This window comes from Aspergillus ibericus (genome assembly GCF_003184845.1).
Source record: "Aspergillus ibericus CBS 121593 unplaced genomic scaffold BO80scaffold_9, whole genome shotgun sequence".
Classification (NCBI taxonomy): domain Eukaryota; kingdom Fungi; phylum Ascomycota; class Eurotiomycetes; order Eurotiales; family Aspergillaceae; genus Aspergillus; species Aspergillus ibericus.
In genome coordinates this window covers 167,950-184,578 of record NW_020292107.1, presented here as the reverse complement: position 1 = coordinate 184,578, position 16,629 = coordinate 167,950, and the positions used below count along the sequence as shown (strand labels likewise).

Genomic DNA, 16,629 nt, shown 5'->3' with positions numbered 1-16,629 from the left:
GTTCTTTTCCAGTTGACGGCCTGCGGTGGCGCCGTACCTTACCTGACGTCCCTGGTTTGACAGTCGGGTCGTACGGCGAAATTAAAATCGGTGCCAGCCACGGAGGTGAAGAAGAATGGAGGTGGTGGAATCTTGGGAAGGAGATGAATGGGTCAAGGCCCGTTCCGAGCCATGCGGGGCGGGGGTTACTCCAACTTGCCACTTAGTACTTACTTCCTACCGTGTACAATGGGCATAGTAAGAAGTATGTACCGCTCAAGAAAAAAGGACCTTGCAAGCCAATACCAGCACGAAAATGATCACAATCACACAACCCCCTAATCATCAGTGCATCACATCCCAATCCTCTTGGATTAACTTTGAGCGTCCCCGCCACGGCGCTTCGCAAAAGGCCGAACCCCTTCGGTACCGATGTCCTGGCTGGGACCACCTCCGACTAGTCCTCTGAACCTTGAATATCCCTCGCGGTTGGTGCAATTCCCCTCGTCTCCCCCCCGCCCAACCCCTCGGACCGTTATGGCCTATCTTTAGCTGCGAGGACCGTCGCCAACTAGTCGCTCTGTCGTGCAGCGCTCCTGCATGCTCGTCGGTCAGGTGAGTCTGGGGTTGCTATCATTCGTTCCTCACCCATCACCGGTCATGTCCCTGACGGTCTCTATTTCTGGACTACAACCCCCCCCCCGGTTTCTATTTATTCTCCGCAGAAGAGCCGGCGTCATTCATGCTGCTCGTATTGCTTATCGCAAGGCTGATCGATCGATCGTGGGTATCCTCTCCTATGCACACTCTAAACCATTGCTATACATAGACACGCCAGTCTAGTCCTCCAACCACATCTTCACACCATCCCCTGGGCCACCTGCTCCTGCCGCTCCTGCCACACATTCTTCCCGGAGCAGGAGCACACCATCTTGTCGTTATCCCACACCCCCGCGCTACGAGCAATCACTCCAACTAGAGTGTCAGGGTCCTCTCGTCGAAAAGGACCCTCCCTGCTCGCTGACACCACCATACTGCGTCCAATCATCTCCCACACCGCTACCGGACGATCCAAAAATACATTGCCCCGGCCCTTGTCGTCCACCTCAACCGACCCAAAAATGCCGCGGGGCTCCTTGGTTGGCTCCGAGCCCAGCACCTTGGTTTTTAAGGCCTCCCAGATGCCTCCCGTGGATGCCGCTCCTTGCGAGATATCACCCGCTTCGCGCACCGTCGCATGATACTTTCCGGGCGCCAGGCCGTTGATCGTCAGGTCAACCAGCGTCAAGTTGGGGGACACCTGGACCATGCGCGCTAGACCACGGATCTTGTTGGAGACGGTGTTCGAGTGGGTTTCCAGGATGCACACCGCGGAACCTGTCATCCATCAGCTCGGGACACTGCCTGTATAGGCAGGTGGTAGACGTACTGTTGTTGGATGTCCCGCTTCCTCGTAGAATGGCATCCCGACCCGTAGCTTGGATAGCGGAGACGATGGAGCTGGGTGGCGCGGTGCCTTCAATGAACACTAATTGGTCCTTCAGGTTTGCCTCGACCTTGTCGATGCCTGACCGGTCAGTACGATGACGGCACAGAGGTGGAGTGCATACCCTCCAGCTTCTTCAGTTGAGAGGAGATATCCTGGACGCAGCCCTCGCAGGTCATAGGGACCGCGAAAGTAGTCTGAACCGTTAGTAGCTTTCTCACGGGGTTGCACCGTCGACCCGAGATTAACCCACCTGGAATGGTTCAATCATCGTGCCGGTATAGATCTACAACTGCAATCTCCAATGTGAGTTCCAAGTTACCAAAGAATAGAAAGATGCCTTTTGAAGACCCCTCGATTGCATGCGGGACGAGCGGGGACGCTTTGAAATCAACCCGATCGGGCTTAGTCACTCTGTCCGTGCCGATAGCGTCATCCGACCAATCAATCATCACCGCCGACTCCCTTCCGCGTCCAGCTCTACCTCTTTGCATTCATCTCCCGATCAGCCATTGCCATTTGCCGGACTCGAATCCCACCGCCTCCCCTCATCAATCGCATAGCATGTCCTCCAAATCCCGATGGGCCACGGACGACGACCCCGAAACGGAAGCCATTCTCGCCCAGCGCAAGCGGGAGAAGGAAGAACAGCGACGCGCCAAAGCCGAGAAACAGCGCCAGCTCGACGAGCAACAAGCTCAAGCTTCAGCTTCTGACTCCCAACCACAAGACCCAGACACAACTGCCCCGCCTAAGAAGCGTCGCCGACTCTCCAACGACCACAACGAAGACCAACCAATACCCACCGCCAACAATGAACCCAACATCCTATCCTTCCCAGCCCAAGAATGGGGACCCTGTCGCAACATCGCCAACTTCGAGCGCCTCAACCACATCGAAGAAGGCTCCTACGGCTATGTCAGCCGCGCCAAAGACATAAACACCGGCGAAGTGGTCGCACTCAAGAAACTCAAGATGGACAACTCCCCCGACGGATTCCCCGTCACCGGTCTCCGCGAGATCCAAACTCTCCTCGAAGCCCGACATCAGAATATAGTCTACCTCCGAGAGGTAGTAATGGGTACGAAAATGGATGAGTACGTCCCCTCCTACCCTATCCCACCTCTACACCCCACTAACAACACCAGAGTCTACCTAGTAATGGACTTTCTCGAACACGACCTTAAGACCCTCCTCGACGACATGAGCGAGCCCTTCCTCCCTTCCGAAATCAAAACCATTCTTCTCCAAGTCCTCTCCGGTCTCGACTTCCTCCACGACCAATGGATCATGCATCGCGACCTCAAAACCTCCAACCTCCTCCTTAACAACCGCGGCGAAGTCAAGATCGCCGACTTCGGCATGGCCCGGTACTACGGCGACCCGCCACCGAAGTTGACGCAGCTGGTCGTGACGCTCTGGTACCGATCACCGGAGTTGTTACTAGGGGCAGAAAAATACAGCACCGAGATTGATATGTGGAGTATAGGATGTATATTTGGAGAATTGTTGACCAAGGAGCCCTTACTACAGGGGAAGAACGAGGTGGATCAGGTGTCCAAGGTATGTGACATCCTTTACTTCGTACTCTAAACTATTAAAGTTACTGATCAATCCAGATATTCGCTTTGACGGGCCCCCCCACGCAGCAGACCTGGCCCGAGTTCAGATCGCTGCCGAATGCCAAGTCGCTGCGTTTGCCGCCTACGTCCTCGGCACCAACGGGAACCCCCCCTCTACTTTCGAGGGCCAAGTTCCCTTTCCTGACGAATGCGGGTCTGCACCTGTTGTCATCGCTGCTGGCCCTGAATCCGAGTACGCGATTGTCGACGAAAGAGTGTCTCGCTCATCGTTACTTCCGGGAGGATCCTCGTCCCAAGCCCAAGGAAATGTTCCCGACGTTTCCATCCAAGGCGGGCATGGAGAAGCGGAGACGCCGGGAGACTCCTGAGGCGCCGAAGCGAGGACAGGAGGCTCCCAAGCTGGACTTTGCGAGTGTGTTCGGTGGCCAGAGCAGCGGTGATACCGGGGAACAGGGCGCCGGATTTACCTTACGTCTTGGCTAATGTTGACCGTGTTACCATATAATGTGCATATAGAAACCCTCGTTGATTCAGGCCTTTGGAACGAAACCGCTCGGTATCCAAAGTGCCCTGAGGTATGACTAAGATACAATTCATCAAGCCACAACAGTTGGTGAAAGGAACGTCACAAGTTAGATAACATGCAAAGAGAAGGACGGCATAATGGCCCCATAAGCTCTATTTGCGATTGGTTACGGAAAGTAATGCCTTTGGATCACAGGATACGTCACGAGGTACTCATCCGAATCGCTGGTATCGCGCTCCCTTCGGAACGACCGTGTGGCGCGTCCCTGGACCGGCGTCCGCGGACCAATGATCTCGGGAATATCGTGCACTCTGGTCGACGAGTTGCGGTCGAGCCCTGGCCCACTGTACAGGCATCCATCACCGCTGAAGCTGCGCTCCGCTTTGGTGGCGTTGTTGCCCCTATCCGGGTGGAGATCGTTGGATTTGTCCACTAGAAAATACTCATCTCTCAAAGCTAGCAGTGACGCCAGATCGTCCTGGGACGACTGGCTTTGCAATACTGAAACCTCATCGGTATCTTGGTCATTGGGATGGTCTGCTCCGCCCGTAGTGAAGGGATTATTTTCTGTGAAATTGTTGCAGGGGGCAGAGCGCCCCTGTGGCCCTGAATTATCGCGCATGTCAGCAGTGTGGTCCGTCGTGTTGCCACCGTAATTCGATTCCTGGTTGTCAGGCAACGGTGCTTCTGCGAGCCGGATGTTGCTCGAGTGGACTGCTTCTGGTGATTGGCTTTGTGTATACACAAGACTGTCGGGAAGAGACGCGCTATCATCTCCGCTGTGGCCTTCATTCAATTCCAGCCGCTCACACAGCTCCAGAGACTCCATAGCCAACTCGGCATCGAGAATCAGAGGGCTTTCCGACGCGTAAGAATCCCGGCTCGTGCTCGTCATGACAGGCCTGCAGCTGTTTATTTCGATGATTGGCACGGACAGCATGTTGCAGGTGGATTTGCAAGAGTCGGACGAGGCACCCCTGTCAGTCTCGACGGTCTCAGAGGGCAACTGCGGCTTAGCGGCGCCACCGTTGGAAGGAACTGCTGCGGTGATGCACAGACCCTCTACATCGCTACCAGTTGATCGCGAAAAGTACGACTCGCTAGGGCTGCGGGGGGATGCGATCGATGCAATAGGCTGGGGGTTTCCACTAGGCGCACTCATCTCCTTCCCGGTGCTGTCACCTGAGATGCCATCCCTAGGCGCCGTATCATGACTTCCTATCTCCGCAGTCCTGGTACTAGGTGATCTAGTCGAGTGAGTCTTAGAGACCGTTGGGGTAAGGACCTCGGATCTGCAGCTAGGCCCAATGGTCGATCCTGAGGAGAGTGTGCCATCTTCCCATGCGAACGAGGCAGGTAGACTCCGTAGATACCTGTCCATGTCACCATCCGGCTCAGGCGCGTAGTTGCAGCTGATGCGCTGGAGGTCGGTGCCGAACTCGACGTCTTCTTCCGTGCTGGCTTCTGACACCGTTGATGAGTAGAGCGTGCCCTGCTGGTCCGAAGAGTCCTTGGCAGAATCAGTCGACGACCAAAGACTGGGAATATCATCGCTGCGGCTTGGATGGGCGAGGATGGACCGTCTGCGATGCCCAGGCCTAAAAGACAGAAGACCTGAATGGACTTTGCGGAGCGATCTCTTGGGCAAGCTTTGCATCCAGCGAATGGACCTTGCAGAGTTCGACGGTTCAGGTAAATAGTAGTCATCCTGGTGCCATGGCGAAGACGCAACGGAAGGGTTGTGTCGTGGGTTTCGTGGATTGAAGACGGGATAATGAACGCTTTCTTCACAGTTTGGTGGCGGGGGAGAGAGCCTTCTATCTCTTGGGTAGGTTGTTAGCCTGTGAATGAAAATTGTCAGGGGCGCGTCTACCTGTTCCTCCGAGTCAGAGACGGACGGATGGCCAGAGAGAGTGACAACGACTGACGGCGTCGGTTCGGGCCACTGTCCTGGCTTTGTGAACCCATGGCAGCTAGACTAGTTCAGTGCCTAAGTTGACTCCGTGAAGCCAAGGCACAAGTCGAAGGTTGAGAGAAGGATACTTGCGGACTGATGGACTGGTCGGCAGGACCCAGCTGGTAAAGAACAATCCGCCGGCGACCCCCGGAAGAAGCACGGTGCCGGGTGCATTTGCAATGTTGGACGAGGCAAGCATCGACGCTGAAGTGGCTCTTTCCCTGCCTGTATAACCTGCATTGCAGCTACCTTAACACTCCATGGCCGGGCCTGGAAGCCAAACAACCGTGACCAGGGGGGATGCATTCCTGGGATTGCACTATACAGATCTCCCATCTTCAACCAGCCATCGTTCTGGTCCTTTGGGCACTACTGAGCAGACCTGGAGAAATAATCGTAAGAACTGGAGGGACCCCGTGGTGCTGTCACCCCGGGCTCCTCGTTGACCGGTGGGTGCTGTCCCGGGTGGTACATGGGAGCCGACTTGTCCCGCTGCAACTGAAGAATGGGTACTAAGAATAGGGATTATTGAAGTCTGCCAAGTTAGTAAAAGCAATATATTTGGCGTTGGTGAACGATGAATCCTCCGGACCATCGTTGAGTTACTGCCGGTCTGGGGTTGCCGCATATAAATCCCAGTCGCGCTGGCATGGCTGCTTAAACCCGAGACTTCACACGAAATAAAAAGAGACTCGATCCATCCATGAGGCCTGTTACGACGGCCACTCACCGATGCAGAGGGTGCCAAAGCCGGCAGTGAATGGAGTGCAGTCCATTGCAAACCCGGCAAAGGTTGTCTGGATGACGGAGCGGAGCCAACCGCGGAGCTCGAATTCCTTCCGCTCGGTCAGCTCCTCCTGCGCGCCTCCAGTTCAAGCTTCGCCGATTCTGCGCCTCGCGTCATCTGCATTGATCTCTCAATTGAACTGAGCGCTCCACTCTCTCTGTTTTATCATACTCCGTCTCATACTCTAAACGCCATCGCGATGGCCGCCGGTCAGGAAGCCGTCTCGTTTGATGCGATTATCCAAGCCGGTATTATCTCCGTCTTCCGAGATGAACGCCCAGCACTCGGACTAATATCCCTGGTTTAGATCGCAAGAAAAGACGGAATGAGGAGCTTGCAAACCAGCTCCTCGGCAAAAAGAGAACAACCAACACCGCCACTAAAGCTGCAGGCAAGACGCAGAATGTGAAGCCGGGAAACCTGGCGAGCCGGATAGGTGTGGCAAAGGTACGAACAACAACCTCAGTGATTGCCTGGTTTGTCGCATGCATGGCTGATGTATAGCCCCAATTCAGCGCTCCGTGTCGGCCACTCTCCCTTCGAAAGCGAATCCCCCGAGCTCAGCACCCGCGCGACAGGGTCCCCGGTCGGGCGCAAGACCCACGAATAGACGCCGTCCTGACGAGAACCGCCTACTCTCTGCCCTCAATCCCGAAAGCGGGCAAGCCAACGTGCGGAATGGAGTTGGGATGACCATCAAGGGGGTGGGATCAGGGCCTTTTGTCGTTGTCGGGAGCAACTTCGCGCCTGGAACCACTGCGGCCGATATCCAGTCGGCGCTTGAACCCGTCTCGGGCAAGATATTACGCTGCTGGATCACTTCGCAACATCCGGCTGTTACGGCGGAGATTACATTTGCAGAAAAGCAAGCCGCCGAGAGTGCCATTGCCAACTTCCATAACCAGAGGGTGAGTTTGTCTACTCCTGCGTTCACGGACCGAATCTAATGAATAATAAGGCCGATGGTCGGATCCTCTCCTTGCGCCTGAAGCAACCTGCAGCGAATCCCAATCAAGATTTGTTCGAGCGCCCTACCAAGCCCACCTTCCAGGCCCCCGAGTCTTCCTTCAGTGACTTCCGGGAACAAGCCGATCGCGATCGCCGCTTGCATCGTTCAGCCGACCCATCTGTTCAGGACGGGAGGTGGGGATTCAGCAGCCAGAACCAGACTTCCGACCAAGGGCAATTTAGGGGAAACTATCGCAGACGGAACAACCGGGGCGGTCGTGGCGGCGCGAGGGGCGGCAGTAACATGGTCCAGGATGCTCAAGAGACAGGCCTATACAGCGATGAGATGATGGTTGATGCACCACAAGCAAACCAGGGAAACCGGGGCCGGCGGTACTGACGGTCGCGTCAGGGCTATACTGCATTACACCGCCTGAAAATGGGCCATTAGATGCATGCCTGCTGATGAGTTGAAGCAGGATGATGAGATTGAATCTTTTCGGGCTTACAAGGTCAATTAGGAAATGAGTGGTTATATTCCTGGATAGAAGAAGACCTGTACGATAGGAAAGAAATGCATCGCATCTTGAGTATCTCTGGGTGTAGATAATCGGGCCCGATATGATAAGACAATCACGTGTGCGGAAGTTTTGCGGAGAAGTTGGAGATCCATCGGAATGCTGCGCTCATTGACCTCTCAACCCACCAGAGAGGTGTCTCGTTGGAGCCTCCTACCAGGCCTGCATAGGATTAATTGACACTTCGGGGTCCCAATTGGTCGAATCGGTACAAGATGAACCACGGCACGAGGCGCGCCGTGAGGCAGCTTCTCAGCAAACGCCCCAAACAGACTCTCTTACTGAAATCGCAACGATGGTCTTCGTCTTCACCTTCATCTTCTGCGTCCACCTTTGAAACAAGACAATGGTCGACACCACTAGCCCAAACACTCGCCAATGCGATCAAAGTAATACCATTCCAACCCCAAATCATTTTGCCCAGCTAACGCTAGTGAAAGGTAACAGGTCCCATCCCCATCGCCGCATTTATGCGCCAGGTCCTCACAAACCCTGAAGGAGGCTATTACACGACGCGACCCGAAGGCGACGGCGAAGTATTCGGCAAGAAAGGCGACTTCGTCACCTCGCCTGAGATCTCCCAGGTCTTCGGAGAACTGGTGGGCATCTGGACAATTGCGGAATGGATGGCGCAGGGACGCAAGCGCAGCGGGGTTCAGCTTATGGAGGTTGGACCGGGCAAGGGAACCTTGATGGATGATATGTTGCGCGTGAGTTGGCTTGACGCTCTGGAGGTGGGAGTCGCTGACAAGGGTAGACATTCCGGAACTTCAAGAGCTTTACGTCGAGCATCGAGGCGATATACCTGGTTGAAGCGAGTGCTACGCTGAGGGAGGTCCAGAAGAAGTTGCTGTGCGGGGATGCGGTCATGGAGGAGACGGATATTGGCCACAGAAGTACGAGCAAGTACTTTGATGTGCCGGTCATTTGGGTTGAGGATATTAGGCTGTTACCGCATGGTGAGAGCAATCGTCACTGGTGTGATGAATCCCGCTGATAGCTCTACAGAAGAGGACAAGACACCCTTCATATTCGCCCACGAATTCTTCGACGCTCTCCCCATCCACGCCTTCGAATCCATCCCCCCTTCTCCAGAGAACCAACCCGCCGAACAGAAGGAAATCATGACCCCTACCGGGCCAGCCAAACTCCACCAGCCCTTGAAACCAGCCAACACGCCACAATGGCGTGAGCTCATGGTCACCCTGAACCCGAAAGCCGTGGAAGAGAACCAGGAAGGCGAGCCCGAGTTCAAGCTCACTCTCGCCAAAGCATCCACTCCCTCGTCCTTGGTCATCCCGGAGATCTCTCCGCGCTACCGCGCCCTCAAATCCCAGCCCGGCTCCACCATCGAGGTCAGCCCGGAGAGTCGCATCTACGCGTCTGACTTTGCGCGCCGTATCGGTGGTGCATCGCAGCCGCCTCGGACGGTCACGAAGGGTGCAGCTGCTGCGCCGGCCCCCGCGAAGCGCGTGTCCTCTGGTGCGGCTCTGATCATGGATTACGGAACCCTCTCGACTATCCCGATTAACTCCCTGCGCGGAATCCGGGAACACAAGAACGTGCCGCCGCTTTCGGCGCCGGGACAGGTGGATGTCAGCGCGGATGTCGATTTCACGGGTTTGGCGGAGGCGGCGATTGAGGCTAGTGAGGGCGTGGAAGTACATGGGCCAGTCGAGCAGGGCGATTTCCTGCAGGCCATGGGCATTGAGGAGCGCATGCAGCAGCTGCTGAAGAGAGTTCAGGACGAGGAAAAGCGGAAGACGCTGGAAACCGGATGGAAGAGACTGGTGGAGAAGGGCGGCGGCGGTATGGGTAAGATTTATAAAGTGATGGCCATTGTTCCTGAAAATAATGGGAAGCGTCGTCCCATTGGTTTTGGGGGTGGGATTGTGGCAGATATATGATACCTGGAGTGATCGATGTATAGTATAGTATAGACCGTGTACCAAAACCATCATCTATAAGCAAACTGTAATCTATAGTTCTAATTCTGTGCCGACATGTATACCCAGTCCACAGTTATAGCTCTCTAACCCATCCCCTAGTATCCCACCTATAAATCTATCCAAATCCACCGAAAACCAAACAGCAAAAACAAGGGTATCACCAACACCAAACCATCCATCCATCCCATCCAAAAGGACCTAATACTCCCTCCAAATATCCTCGACATACGCCTCCGTCAACCTGATATCCTTCCCATACTTCTCCTGCCACTGAACGAATCCACCCTCAAGAACAAACACCTCTTGCTTCTTGCTCTCCTCCTGACCCAAGATACGCTCGCGCTCCCGAGCATACCGCAGCGCGGCGGACGGGCCGCGCTGTTGGCTCAACGCACAGTGAAAAACCACTTTCTCTTTGTCTTGTAGGGTGCGGATGAGTTCGGGGAGACGGTAGTCGAGAGAGGAACTGGGGACCCAGGTTGAGGTGTGGATGTGGCCGCCTACGTGGTCTATACCGTTTATATTAGACATGGGATGGGTTAAAGGGGGGAGGAAAGGGACGTACCCGAGTCACGGACATCGATGATGGCGAGTTTGCTGGGGGTGGAGGTGGAGAGGAGGAGGGCTGAGAGGGCATCGCGGCTGATGCGGGGGAGGGTTGCGATGGTTATGGAGGACATTTTGCTTGTGGCGGATATATATATGGTTTCGGTGGTATATTGAGAGTATTAGGGGTAATTTCTTTATATATCCTGCAGCTAAGCAGAACAGCAGCAAGGTCACTGAGATCCAACCCGCTTGATTTACTCGAGTACTCAAGATCAAGCGGAGCAAGCTACGGCGAGTCATTAGCAGCGAGTCACGTGCCAGCAGATTTCCGATCCGCAACGGCGAGATTTCACCTCACCACCGTCCTCCTGCGCCCTTCAATTCCACCGCGACGACTGCGAGCCAGGGCCGGGGGCCATCCTTAATACCAAACCCACTCAAACTCATCGTCCGGCTTACCAAATTCAAAACCACCACCATGGAGAGACGCGCCCTCGCCCAATGCCTCCGCTCGAGGCCGACCACCACCCTCCAACTCCTCCCCGGACGAATTGGTCTCCGATTCGCATCCTCCGGATCCAACAACAACAACACCACCACCACCACCACCACCACCACCCCTCCATCAGCTCCAGCTCCCACTCAATCCGCCCCTCCCTCTCGCACCGCCAACCGACCCCAACAACCCCCCGCCGCAGCCACCACCGACTTCGACCAAATCCTCAACAAACTCAACATCAACACCACCACCGGCACCACCCGTACCTCCGCCAACGAACGCACCCCCGGCTCCCGCGTCTTCAACAACGACCCCCTCTCCGTCTCCCGCGCCGTCAGCCAATCCGCAGAAACCGATACATTGCGGGCCGCGTCGCGCCGCGTCGACCTGAAGCTGGGTCCCAAGCTGGGTCGTCAGATCACCGTGGAGCCGGAGAAGGGCATGGATTTGCCCGCCGCGTTGAGGGGGTTGACCACCGTGTTGAATCAGAATAAGGTTAAGGCGTCGCTGCAGGCGCAGCGGTTTCATATACGGAAGGGTCAGCTCAGGAAGAATCTCAAGATTAAGCGCTGGAGGTATTTGTTTAAGTTTTCGTTTGGGGCGACGATTAAGAGGATTCATAAGATTAGGGCGCAGGGGTGGTAATCTCTCTCAATCTCTTTGCTTATGGGAGGGATGTATATATGGGGATGAAGGGGTTGCTAGGGAGGATGGTGATGGGAGGATAAAACGTTAGGTTCCTTTGATACTACATGTATACTATCTGTTTTATGTTTGGTCTGCAGTTTGCCATGTTCGTCAGTAGAATTTACATCAATTGATACTATGTCCGCCTATCCCTTTTACTTATACCATCTATCATCCAGCATAACTCATCAGTAACCAAAACCATCAATCCCTCTTCCCACTCATATACCCTCCATACCCATACCCCCCAGGCGTAGAACTACCACCACCACCACTACCACCCCCAGCACCAGCCGAATACCCTCCATAGCCATTAATCCTCCCTCCGTTCCCAAAGCCAACACCCACAGCCCCCTTCCCTCTAACCGGGACACCCAAAATCCCATCCCTCCCACCCCGTCCCCTGCCATTCCTCTCCCAATACAACGCCCCCATTGCCCCCAAACTAGCAGCCAATCCAAAAAACAACACCCTCGAAAACCCCCCCCCTCCACCTCCCTGCCCATCCTCCTCCTTCCCAGAAGAAGGCCACCCAATCCCCCTCCCCCCCTCCACCCACCTCACACTCAACGAAAACGTCAACGGCTCCCCCCTAACCACCTTCGTCCCATGCCCCGCAGTCCACGGCTCCTTCGCAGCCTCCACCACTCCCTCCTCCCCATCCCCACCCTTCCCAATCCCCTTCCCCTTCCTCTCCTCAAACTCCGGCACCGAATACGCCGTCCCCGCAACCACATACCCCCCATCCCCCTCCCCATCCCTCCCCCCCAATGAATCCCCAATACTATGCACCAAAACATTCAAATCCGTCCACAGATGCAAATGACTCAACTGCAACGTGCCCTGCACCGCAAACGTAATCGGGGTATACGCAGGCCCTGTATCCTCATCCCCGATTGCCTGGTTTGCCAGGGGCGCACTGGGCACGCGACACGTCATGGGGACATCCGAGTGGACGTAGTATTCCAGGAGGTGGTAGAGGTCGTCGGGGAGGGAGGCGATCGTGCACGTTAGGGTTTCGGGGACGCCGTAGTGGAGGGTTAGGGGTTGGAGGGTCTCGTTGCAGGTTGGGAAGGGGATGTATTGGAGTTTACCGAGGTTGTCGGTGATCTAGATTTGGGGGTCTTTGGTTAGGACTTGTAGGGTGGGAGGGAATGGTGGGTTTAGGGAGTAACGTGACGTACATGTTCGCCGGAGTCACTGGAGTAGGATGGAGTGGTTAGTTTTGGGGACTCAATTGATGCGTTGGTCTGAAATTGGTATGGGTAGGCTCACATCGTTCGATTGAGACATGTCACTGGCACCGATTGGCCATAATTGTAGCCGGTGCTGGCTGTGGCGGGCTCGCTGGTCCCCGCGGCCGTGGGCCGTAACAAGGCAAAGGTCAATAGTCCATAGTGATAGATCCGATGGAGGGGGCCCCCCTGAAGGACGGCCATAATTGATAGGGGATAGTCAATAATTGTTCGCACGCCGCCGGCCGGCGATGGAATGGGTGCCACGAGTAGGGGGCGGTTTTGATGAGGAGAGACAGCGTGGTCGGAGGAGAGCCGCGGTAAGGAGACCAGACCCTTCCCGCTGCTATGACCAAACGGGTGCGGCTTTCAGGAGTCTATCTGGACCGCATCTTGCTATGGAGGATTCAATTCCTACGAAAGTGGATCGGAATTCGGTTAACCTGATTTGTTCAGTCTGCCAGATGGCGATTCATTGCTAACTAATATTAAAGATGACTCTCGTGGCTTCATCAAAATTTACACGCCTTTTTGCTATTCAACTTCTTCGACATCCAATCGCTTATGCCAAGTTGGCCTTCTTCTTGAAAGCGAGCAGCAGTCCGCTGGTCGACGCATCGTGGTCCGCGCCAGCATCTGCCGTCTCCAGCTCCTTCTGGATCTTCTTGGCAAGCACCTTGCCCAGCTCCACACCCCACTGGTCGAAGGAGTTGATGTTCCAGATGGCACCCTCGGTGAAGGTGAGGTGCTCGTAGTAGGTGATCAGAGCTCCCAGGGTCGAGGGGGTGATCTTCTGAGCCAAGATGGAGGTGGTCGGGCGGTTGCCAAGGAAGGTCTTGTGCGAGACCAGGTTGTCCGGAGCACCCTCGGCCTTGACCTGCTCAGGGGTCTTGCCGACCATCAGAGCCTCAGACTGGGCGAGGAAGTTGGAGGCCAGCATGCGCTGGTGCTTGCCACCCTCCACGGGGTTGTGCGACTCGGCAGCCATGATGAAATCCGAGGGAATGAGCTTGGTACCCTGGTGCAGCAGCTGGAAGAAGCTGTGCTGGGCATTGGTGGCGGGCTCACCAAACAGAATGGGGCCGGTCGTGTACTTGACGTACTCGCCGGTACGGGTGATGGCCTTGCCGTTACTCTCCATGGAGAGCTGCTGCAGGTAGGCAGGGAAACGGTGCAGGTACTGGTCAAAGGGCGCCACCAGGTGGGTCTGGGCACCAAAGAAGTCACTGTACCACACGCTCAGCAGACCGCCGAGAGCGGGGATGTTCTGCTCCAAAGGAGCCTCGCGGAAGTGCTTGTCCATAGCGTGGGCACCGGCCAAGAACTGGTGGAAGTTGTCGTAGCCGATGTAAAGAGCAACGGACAGACCGATGGCGCTCCAGACGGAGTAACGGCCACCCACCCAGGACTCGAAGCCGAACATGTTCTTCTTGTCAATACCGAACTTGGTGACCTCCTCCTCGTTGGTGGACAAAGCGACGAAGTGCTTGGCAACGTGAGCCTCATCCTTCGCGGTCTCCAGGAACCACTTCTTAGCAGTGTTGGCGTTGGTGGTGGTCTCTGCGGTAGTGAAAGTCTTGGAAGCAATCAAGAAGAGGGTGGTCTCGGGGTTGGAGTTCTTGAGAGCCTCAGCAATGTGGGTGCCGTCAATGTTGGAGACGAAGTGCAGCTTCATGTCGGGGGAGCCGTAGGCCTTGAGAGCCTCGGTCACCATGACGGGACCACTAGCAAGAGGTTCAGTACAGCATACCCTGGGTGTGATTAGACAAACTTACAGGTCGGAACCACCGATACCGATGTTGATGACGGTGTCGATCTTCTTGTCCGTGTAACCCTTCCACTCGCCGCTGCGCACCTGCTCGGTGAACTCCTTCATGTGCTCCAGAACGGCGTTGACATCCTCAACGACGCTCTTGCCGTTGACCTGCATAGGCTCGTTGGAGACATTACGCAGGGCAGCGTGGTAGACAGCGCGGTCCTCAGTGAAGTTGATGTTCTCACCCTTAAACATAGCATCACGGAGCTCCTCAACGTTAGCCTCCTTGGCCAGCTTGACCAGGAGAGCCAGAGTCTCTTCGGTGAGGAAGTTCTTGGAGAAATCGAAAAGGATCTCCGTGTTGTCAACGGTGTTGTTGAAGGTACGGCTGAACTTCTCGAAGCGCTGGGGGTCCTTCTGGAAGCACTCCTTCAGGACAATGTTACGTCCCACGGAGTTGTGGTGCTCCTGGAGCTCCTTCCAGGCGGAGAGTTCGGTGGCCTGCGAGAAACTAGGCATGGTGTTATGATGCTATAGAGCTCTGACCGGAGACGGGAAGCGTTAGCGCGGGGCAGAGCTGAGGAGGGATTGATGGAGGGGAGGCAGAGCTGGGCTGGGGCGGGACCGGGCGAATGCTTACCTTTTATGTAAGATGCAAGTAAAGGATAGATGAAGCTCAAAGCACCGAAGGAGTGAAGGAGAAATTGGAGGAAGAGGAAGAGAGAGCGGGAGACGCGGAGGAAATGGGCAGAGCTGGGAGGGCGGGCGGACAGGTATGTCGTCAACCGGCGTGTTGGGGTCCGTAGGAGGGGCTGCCGTGGGGCTGTCCTCCCAGACCAGGAAATCCCAGAACCACCTGCGTGACGCAGAATCTCCCGGTGTGCTCCGTTGATTTGTCCAGACCAGAAACCTCTGCCGGTCAGCTGAACACCGTTTGGCTAAAGCTGTGTCCCATTGATCCTGTTTGTCATCGCTTTATTCTAGACTGTCTACAGACGGGCTCCGGACGAGCCATGGCCTTCGACTCGGGAGAACCCAATTAGCCGGTCGTCATCGTCACCCCGGGCAATCGGTCGGATTCAAGCCGTTATCAGGCCCAGTTGACATTTGCCATGAGCCCGATATCAGTAAGGAGGAATGTTCCTGACAGTTCCTCGGAAAAAGGCCGCCGATGATTATCACCCCCACGTCTTCCTTCCAGATCTTCCATCGAAGCTCGCGAGTTTCGGTCGAGATCGTTCTAAATCTTGCGTCTTCCACTTCTGTTTGAATTGGTTGATCTCCTCCTCTTTTCTGTAAATCTACTTCAAGATACATTGACATCAACCAGCAGCCTTCTAGGCAGAATCTCTAGCTACCCTTCCTACTGTGCTTGGCTCTGCAAAGAAACTTATCACTCAATGACAATCTAACGGCCAACAAGGTTTCGAATTGACCAGCAAGGGACAACGCAATGGCAAGTCCCAGTCCAGGTCTAAGGAATACCTACTAACACGACGGATCCTGCTCTGAGAGGCTGCTCGTGTAGCACCCCTGGTATGATGACCAGGGGTATGGTGGAACAACTCCGAAGCCAGGAAGAGTCTGGGGCCCTCATAGACAGTAGAGTTTCGATACCGTATAGGCACAGAGATCAATTTTCCATGGTAGTGAGCTAATTGGGCACCCAAGAAGGAAGGACTGTTACACAAGAACATTGTACGATGCGGGCTTTCTTGCTGCTTCACCCACACCATTAGCATCCTATTGGCAAATGCCTTAAAGTGCAAAAGTAAGGCTACGCGTAGATTGGCCGCCTCCTTTATTGATAGCAATCGGTTCACAAGTTGATGTGGAACACCCTGAAACAATAATGTGCAGACAGGCTAAAAGTAGCATCGGTGGATAAACCTGCCAGAAGAATTTCTGCTAAGGTCAAAGCATAAGCCACTACGCCTCTCTCCATCCCTCCAGTCCCTCCCCGTTTATATGTCATCAAGCAGTATCTGACACTGGCTGCTGCCTTGGTACTTGGGTAATAATGTGTTACGGAGGATAAGACAATGTCACCTCTAGGACAAACAGTGTTAGTACTTCAGTTGCCCGCACTATATAGTACGCCCACACTCTC

At 55.1% G+C, this 16,629-nt stretch overlaps 8 protein-coding genes across 8 annotated transcripts; 3 read left to right on the top strand and 5 right to left on the bottom strand.

Annotated features, from left to right (window-relative positions):
• Nucleotides 1-678: 678 nt before the first annotated feature.
• Nucleotides 679-1,665, bottom strand: BO80DRAFT_422914 (copper chaperone CCS1). The gene is made up of 3 exons (XM_025718925.1): nt 1,590-1,665; nt 1,409-1,546; nt 679-1,356 (listed from the first exon to the last, which is right to left on the bottom strand). Exons 1-3 carry the CDS (start codon nt 1,642-1,644, stop codon nt 839-841), a joined length of 711 nt encoding a protein of 236 aa, XP_025577777.1. The 5' UTR covers nt 1,645-1,665; the 3' UTR covers nt 679-838.
• Nucleotides 1,666-2,029: 364 nt separating this feature from the next.
• Nucleotides 2,030-3,531, top strand: BO80DRAFT_350002 (serine/threonine-protein kinase ppk23; the record flags this gene model as incomplete). Its single annotated transcript, XM_025715525.1, has 3 exons — nt 2,030-2,562; nt 2,614-3,028; nt 3,085-3,531. The coding sequence occupies 3 exons, from the start codon at nt 2,030-2,032 to the stop codon at nt 3,529-3,531; spliced, it is 1,395 nt and encodes a 464-aa protein (XP_025577776.1).
• A 104-nt stretch (nt 3,532-3,635) lies between these two features.
• Nucleotides 3,636-5,696, bottom strand: BO80DRAFT_283701 (uncharacterized protein). The gene is made up of 2 exons (XM_025714943.1): nt 5,448-5,696; nt 3,636-5,388 (listed from the first exon to the last, which is right to left on the bottom strand). Exons 1-2 carry the CDS (start codon nt 5,540-5,542, stop codon nt 3,741-3,743), a joined length of 1,743 nt encoding a protein of 580 aa, XP_025577775.1. The 5' UTR covers nt 5,543-5,696; the 3' UTR covers nt 3,636-3,740.
• An 821-nt stretch (nt 5,697-6,517) lies between these two features.
• BO80DRAFT_453125 (DUF185-domain-containing protein) lies at nt 6,518-9,751 on the top strand (the record flags this gene model as incomplete). The annotated part of the gene is made up of 8 exons (XM_025721983.1): nt 6,518-6,566; nt 6,626-6,765; nt 6,834-7,226; nt 7,277-7,461; nt 8,077-8,233; nt 8,285-8,554; nt 8,602-8,803; nt 8,853-9,751. The coding sequence occupies 8 exons, from the start codon at nt 6,518-6,520 to the stop codon at nt 9,749-9,751; spliced, it is 2,295 nt and encodes a 764-aa protein (XP_025577774.1).
• A 27-nt stretch (nt 9,752-9,778) lies between these two features.
• Nucleotides 9,779-10,594, bottom strand: BO80DRAFT_376434 (phosphatase YCH1). The gene is made up of 2 exons (XM_025716659.1): nt 10,359-10,594; nt 9,779-10,302 (listed from the first exon to the last, which is right to left on the bottom strand). The coding sequence occupies exons 1-2, from the start codon at nt 10,471-10,473 to the stop codon at nt 9,992-9,994; spliced, it is 426 nt and encodes a 141-aa protein (XP_025577773.1). The 5' UTR covers nt 10,474-10,594; the 3' UTR covers nt 9,779-9,991.
• A 123-nt stretch (nt 10,595-10,717) lies between these two features.
• BO80DRAFT_422909 (mitochondrial 37S ribosomal protein bS21m) lies at nt 10,718-11,675 on the top strand. The gene has a single exon (XM_025718924.1). It carries the CDS (start codon nt 10,821-10,823, stop codon nt 11,484-11,486), a length of 666 nt encoding a protein of 221 aa, XP_025577772.1. The 5' UTR covers nt 10,718-10,820; the 3' UTR covers nt 11,487-11,675.
• Nucleotides 11,676-11,732: 57 nt separating this feature from the next.
• BO80DRAFT_401452 (uncharacterized protein) lies at nt 11,733-13,054 on the bottom strand (the record flags this gene model as incomplete). Its single annotated transcript, XM_025717563.1, has 3 exons — nt 12,804-13,054; nt 12,713-12,728; nt 11,733-12,638 (listed from the first exon to the last, which is right to left on the bottom strand). Exons 1-3 carry the CDS (start codon nt 12,965-12,967, stop codon nt 11,733-11,735), a joined length of 1,086 nt encoding a protein of 361 aa, XP_025577771.1. The 5' UTR covers nt 12,968-13,054.
• A 142-nt stretch (nt 13,055-13,196) lies between these two features.
• On the bottom strand, nt 13,197-15,523 carry BO80DRAFT_422908 (glucose-6-phosphate isomerase). Its single transcript, XM_025718923.1, has 3 exons — nt 15,160-15,523; nt 14,539-15,060; nt 13,197-14,487 (listed from the first exon to the last, which is right to left on the bottom strand). The coding sequence occupies exons 2-3, from the start codon at nt 15,036-15,038 to the stop codon at nt 13,326-13,328; spliced, it is 1,662 nt and encodes a 553-aa protein (XP_025577770.1). The 5' UTR covers nt 15,039-15,060; nt 15,160-15,523; the 3' UTR covers nt 13,197-13,325.
• Between the last annotated feature and the right edge of the window lie 1,106 nt (nt 15,524-16,629).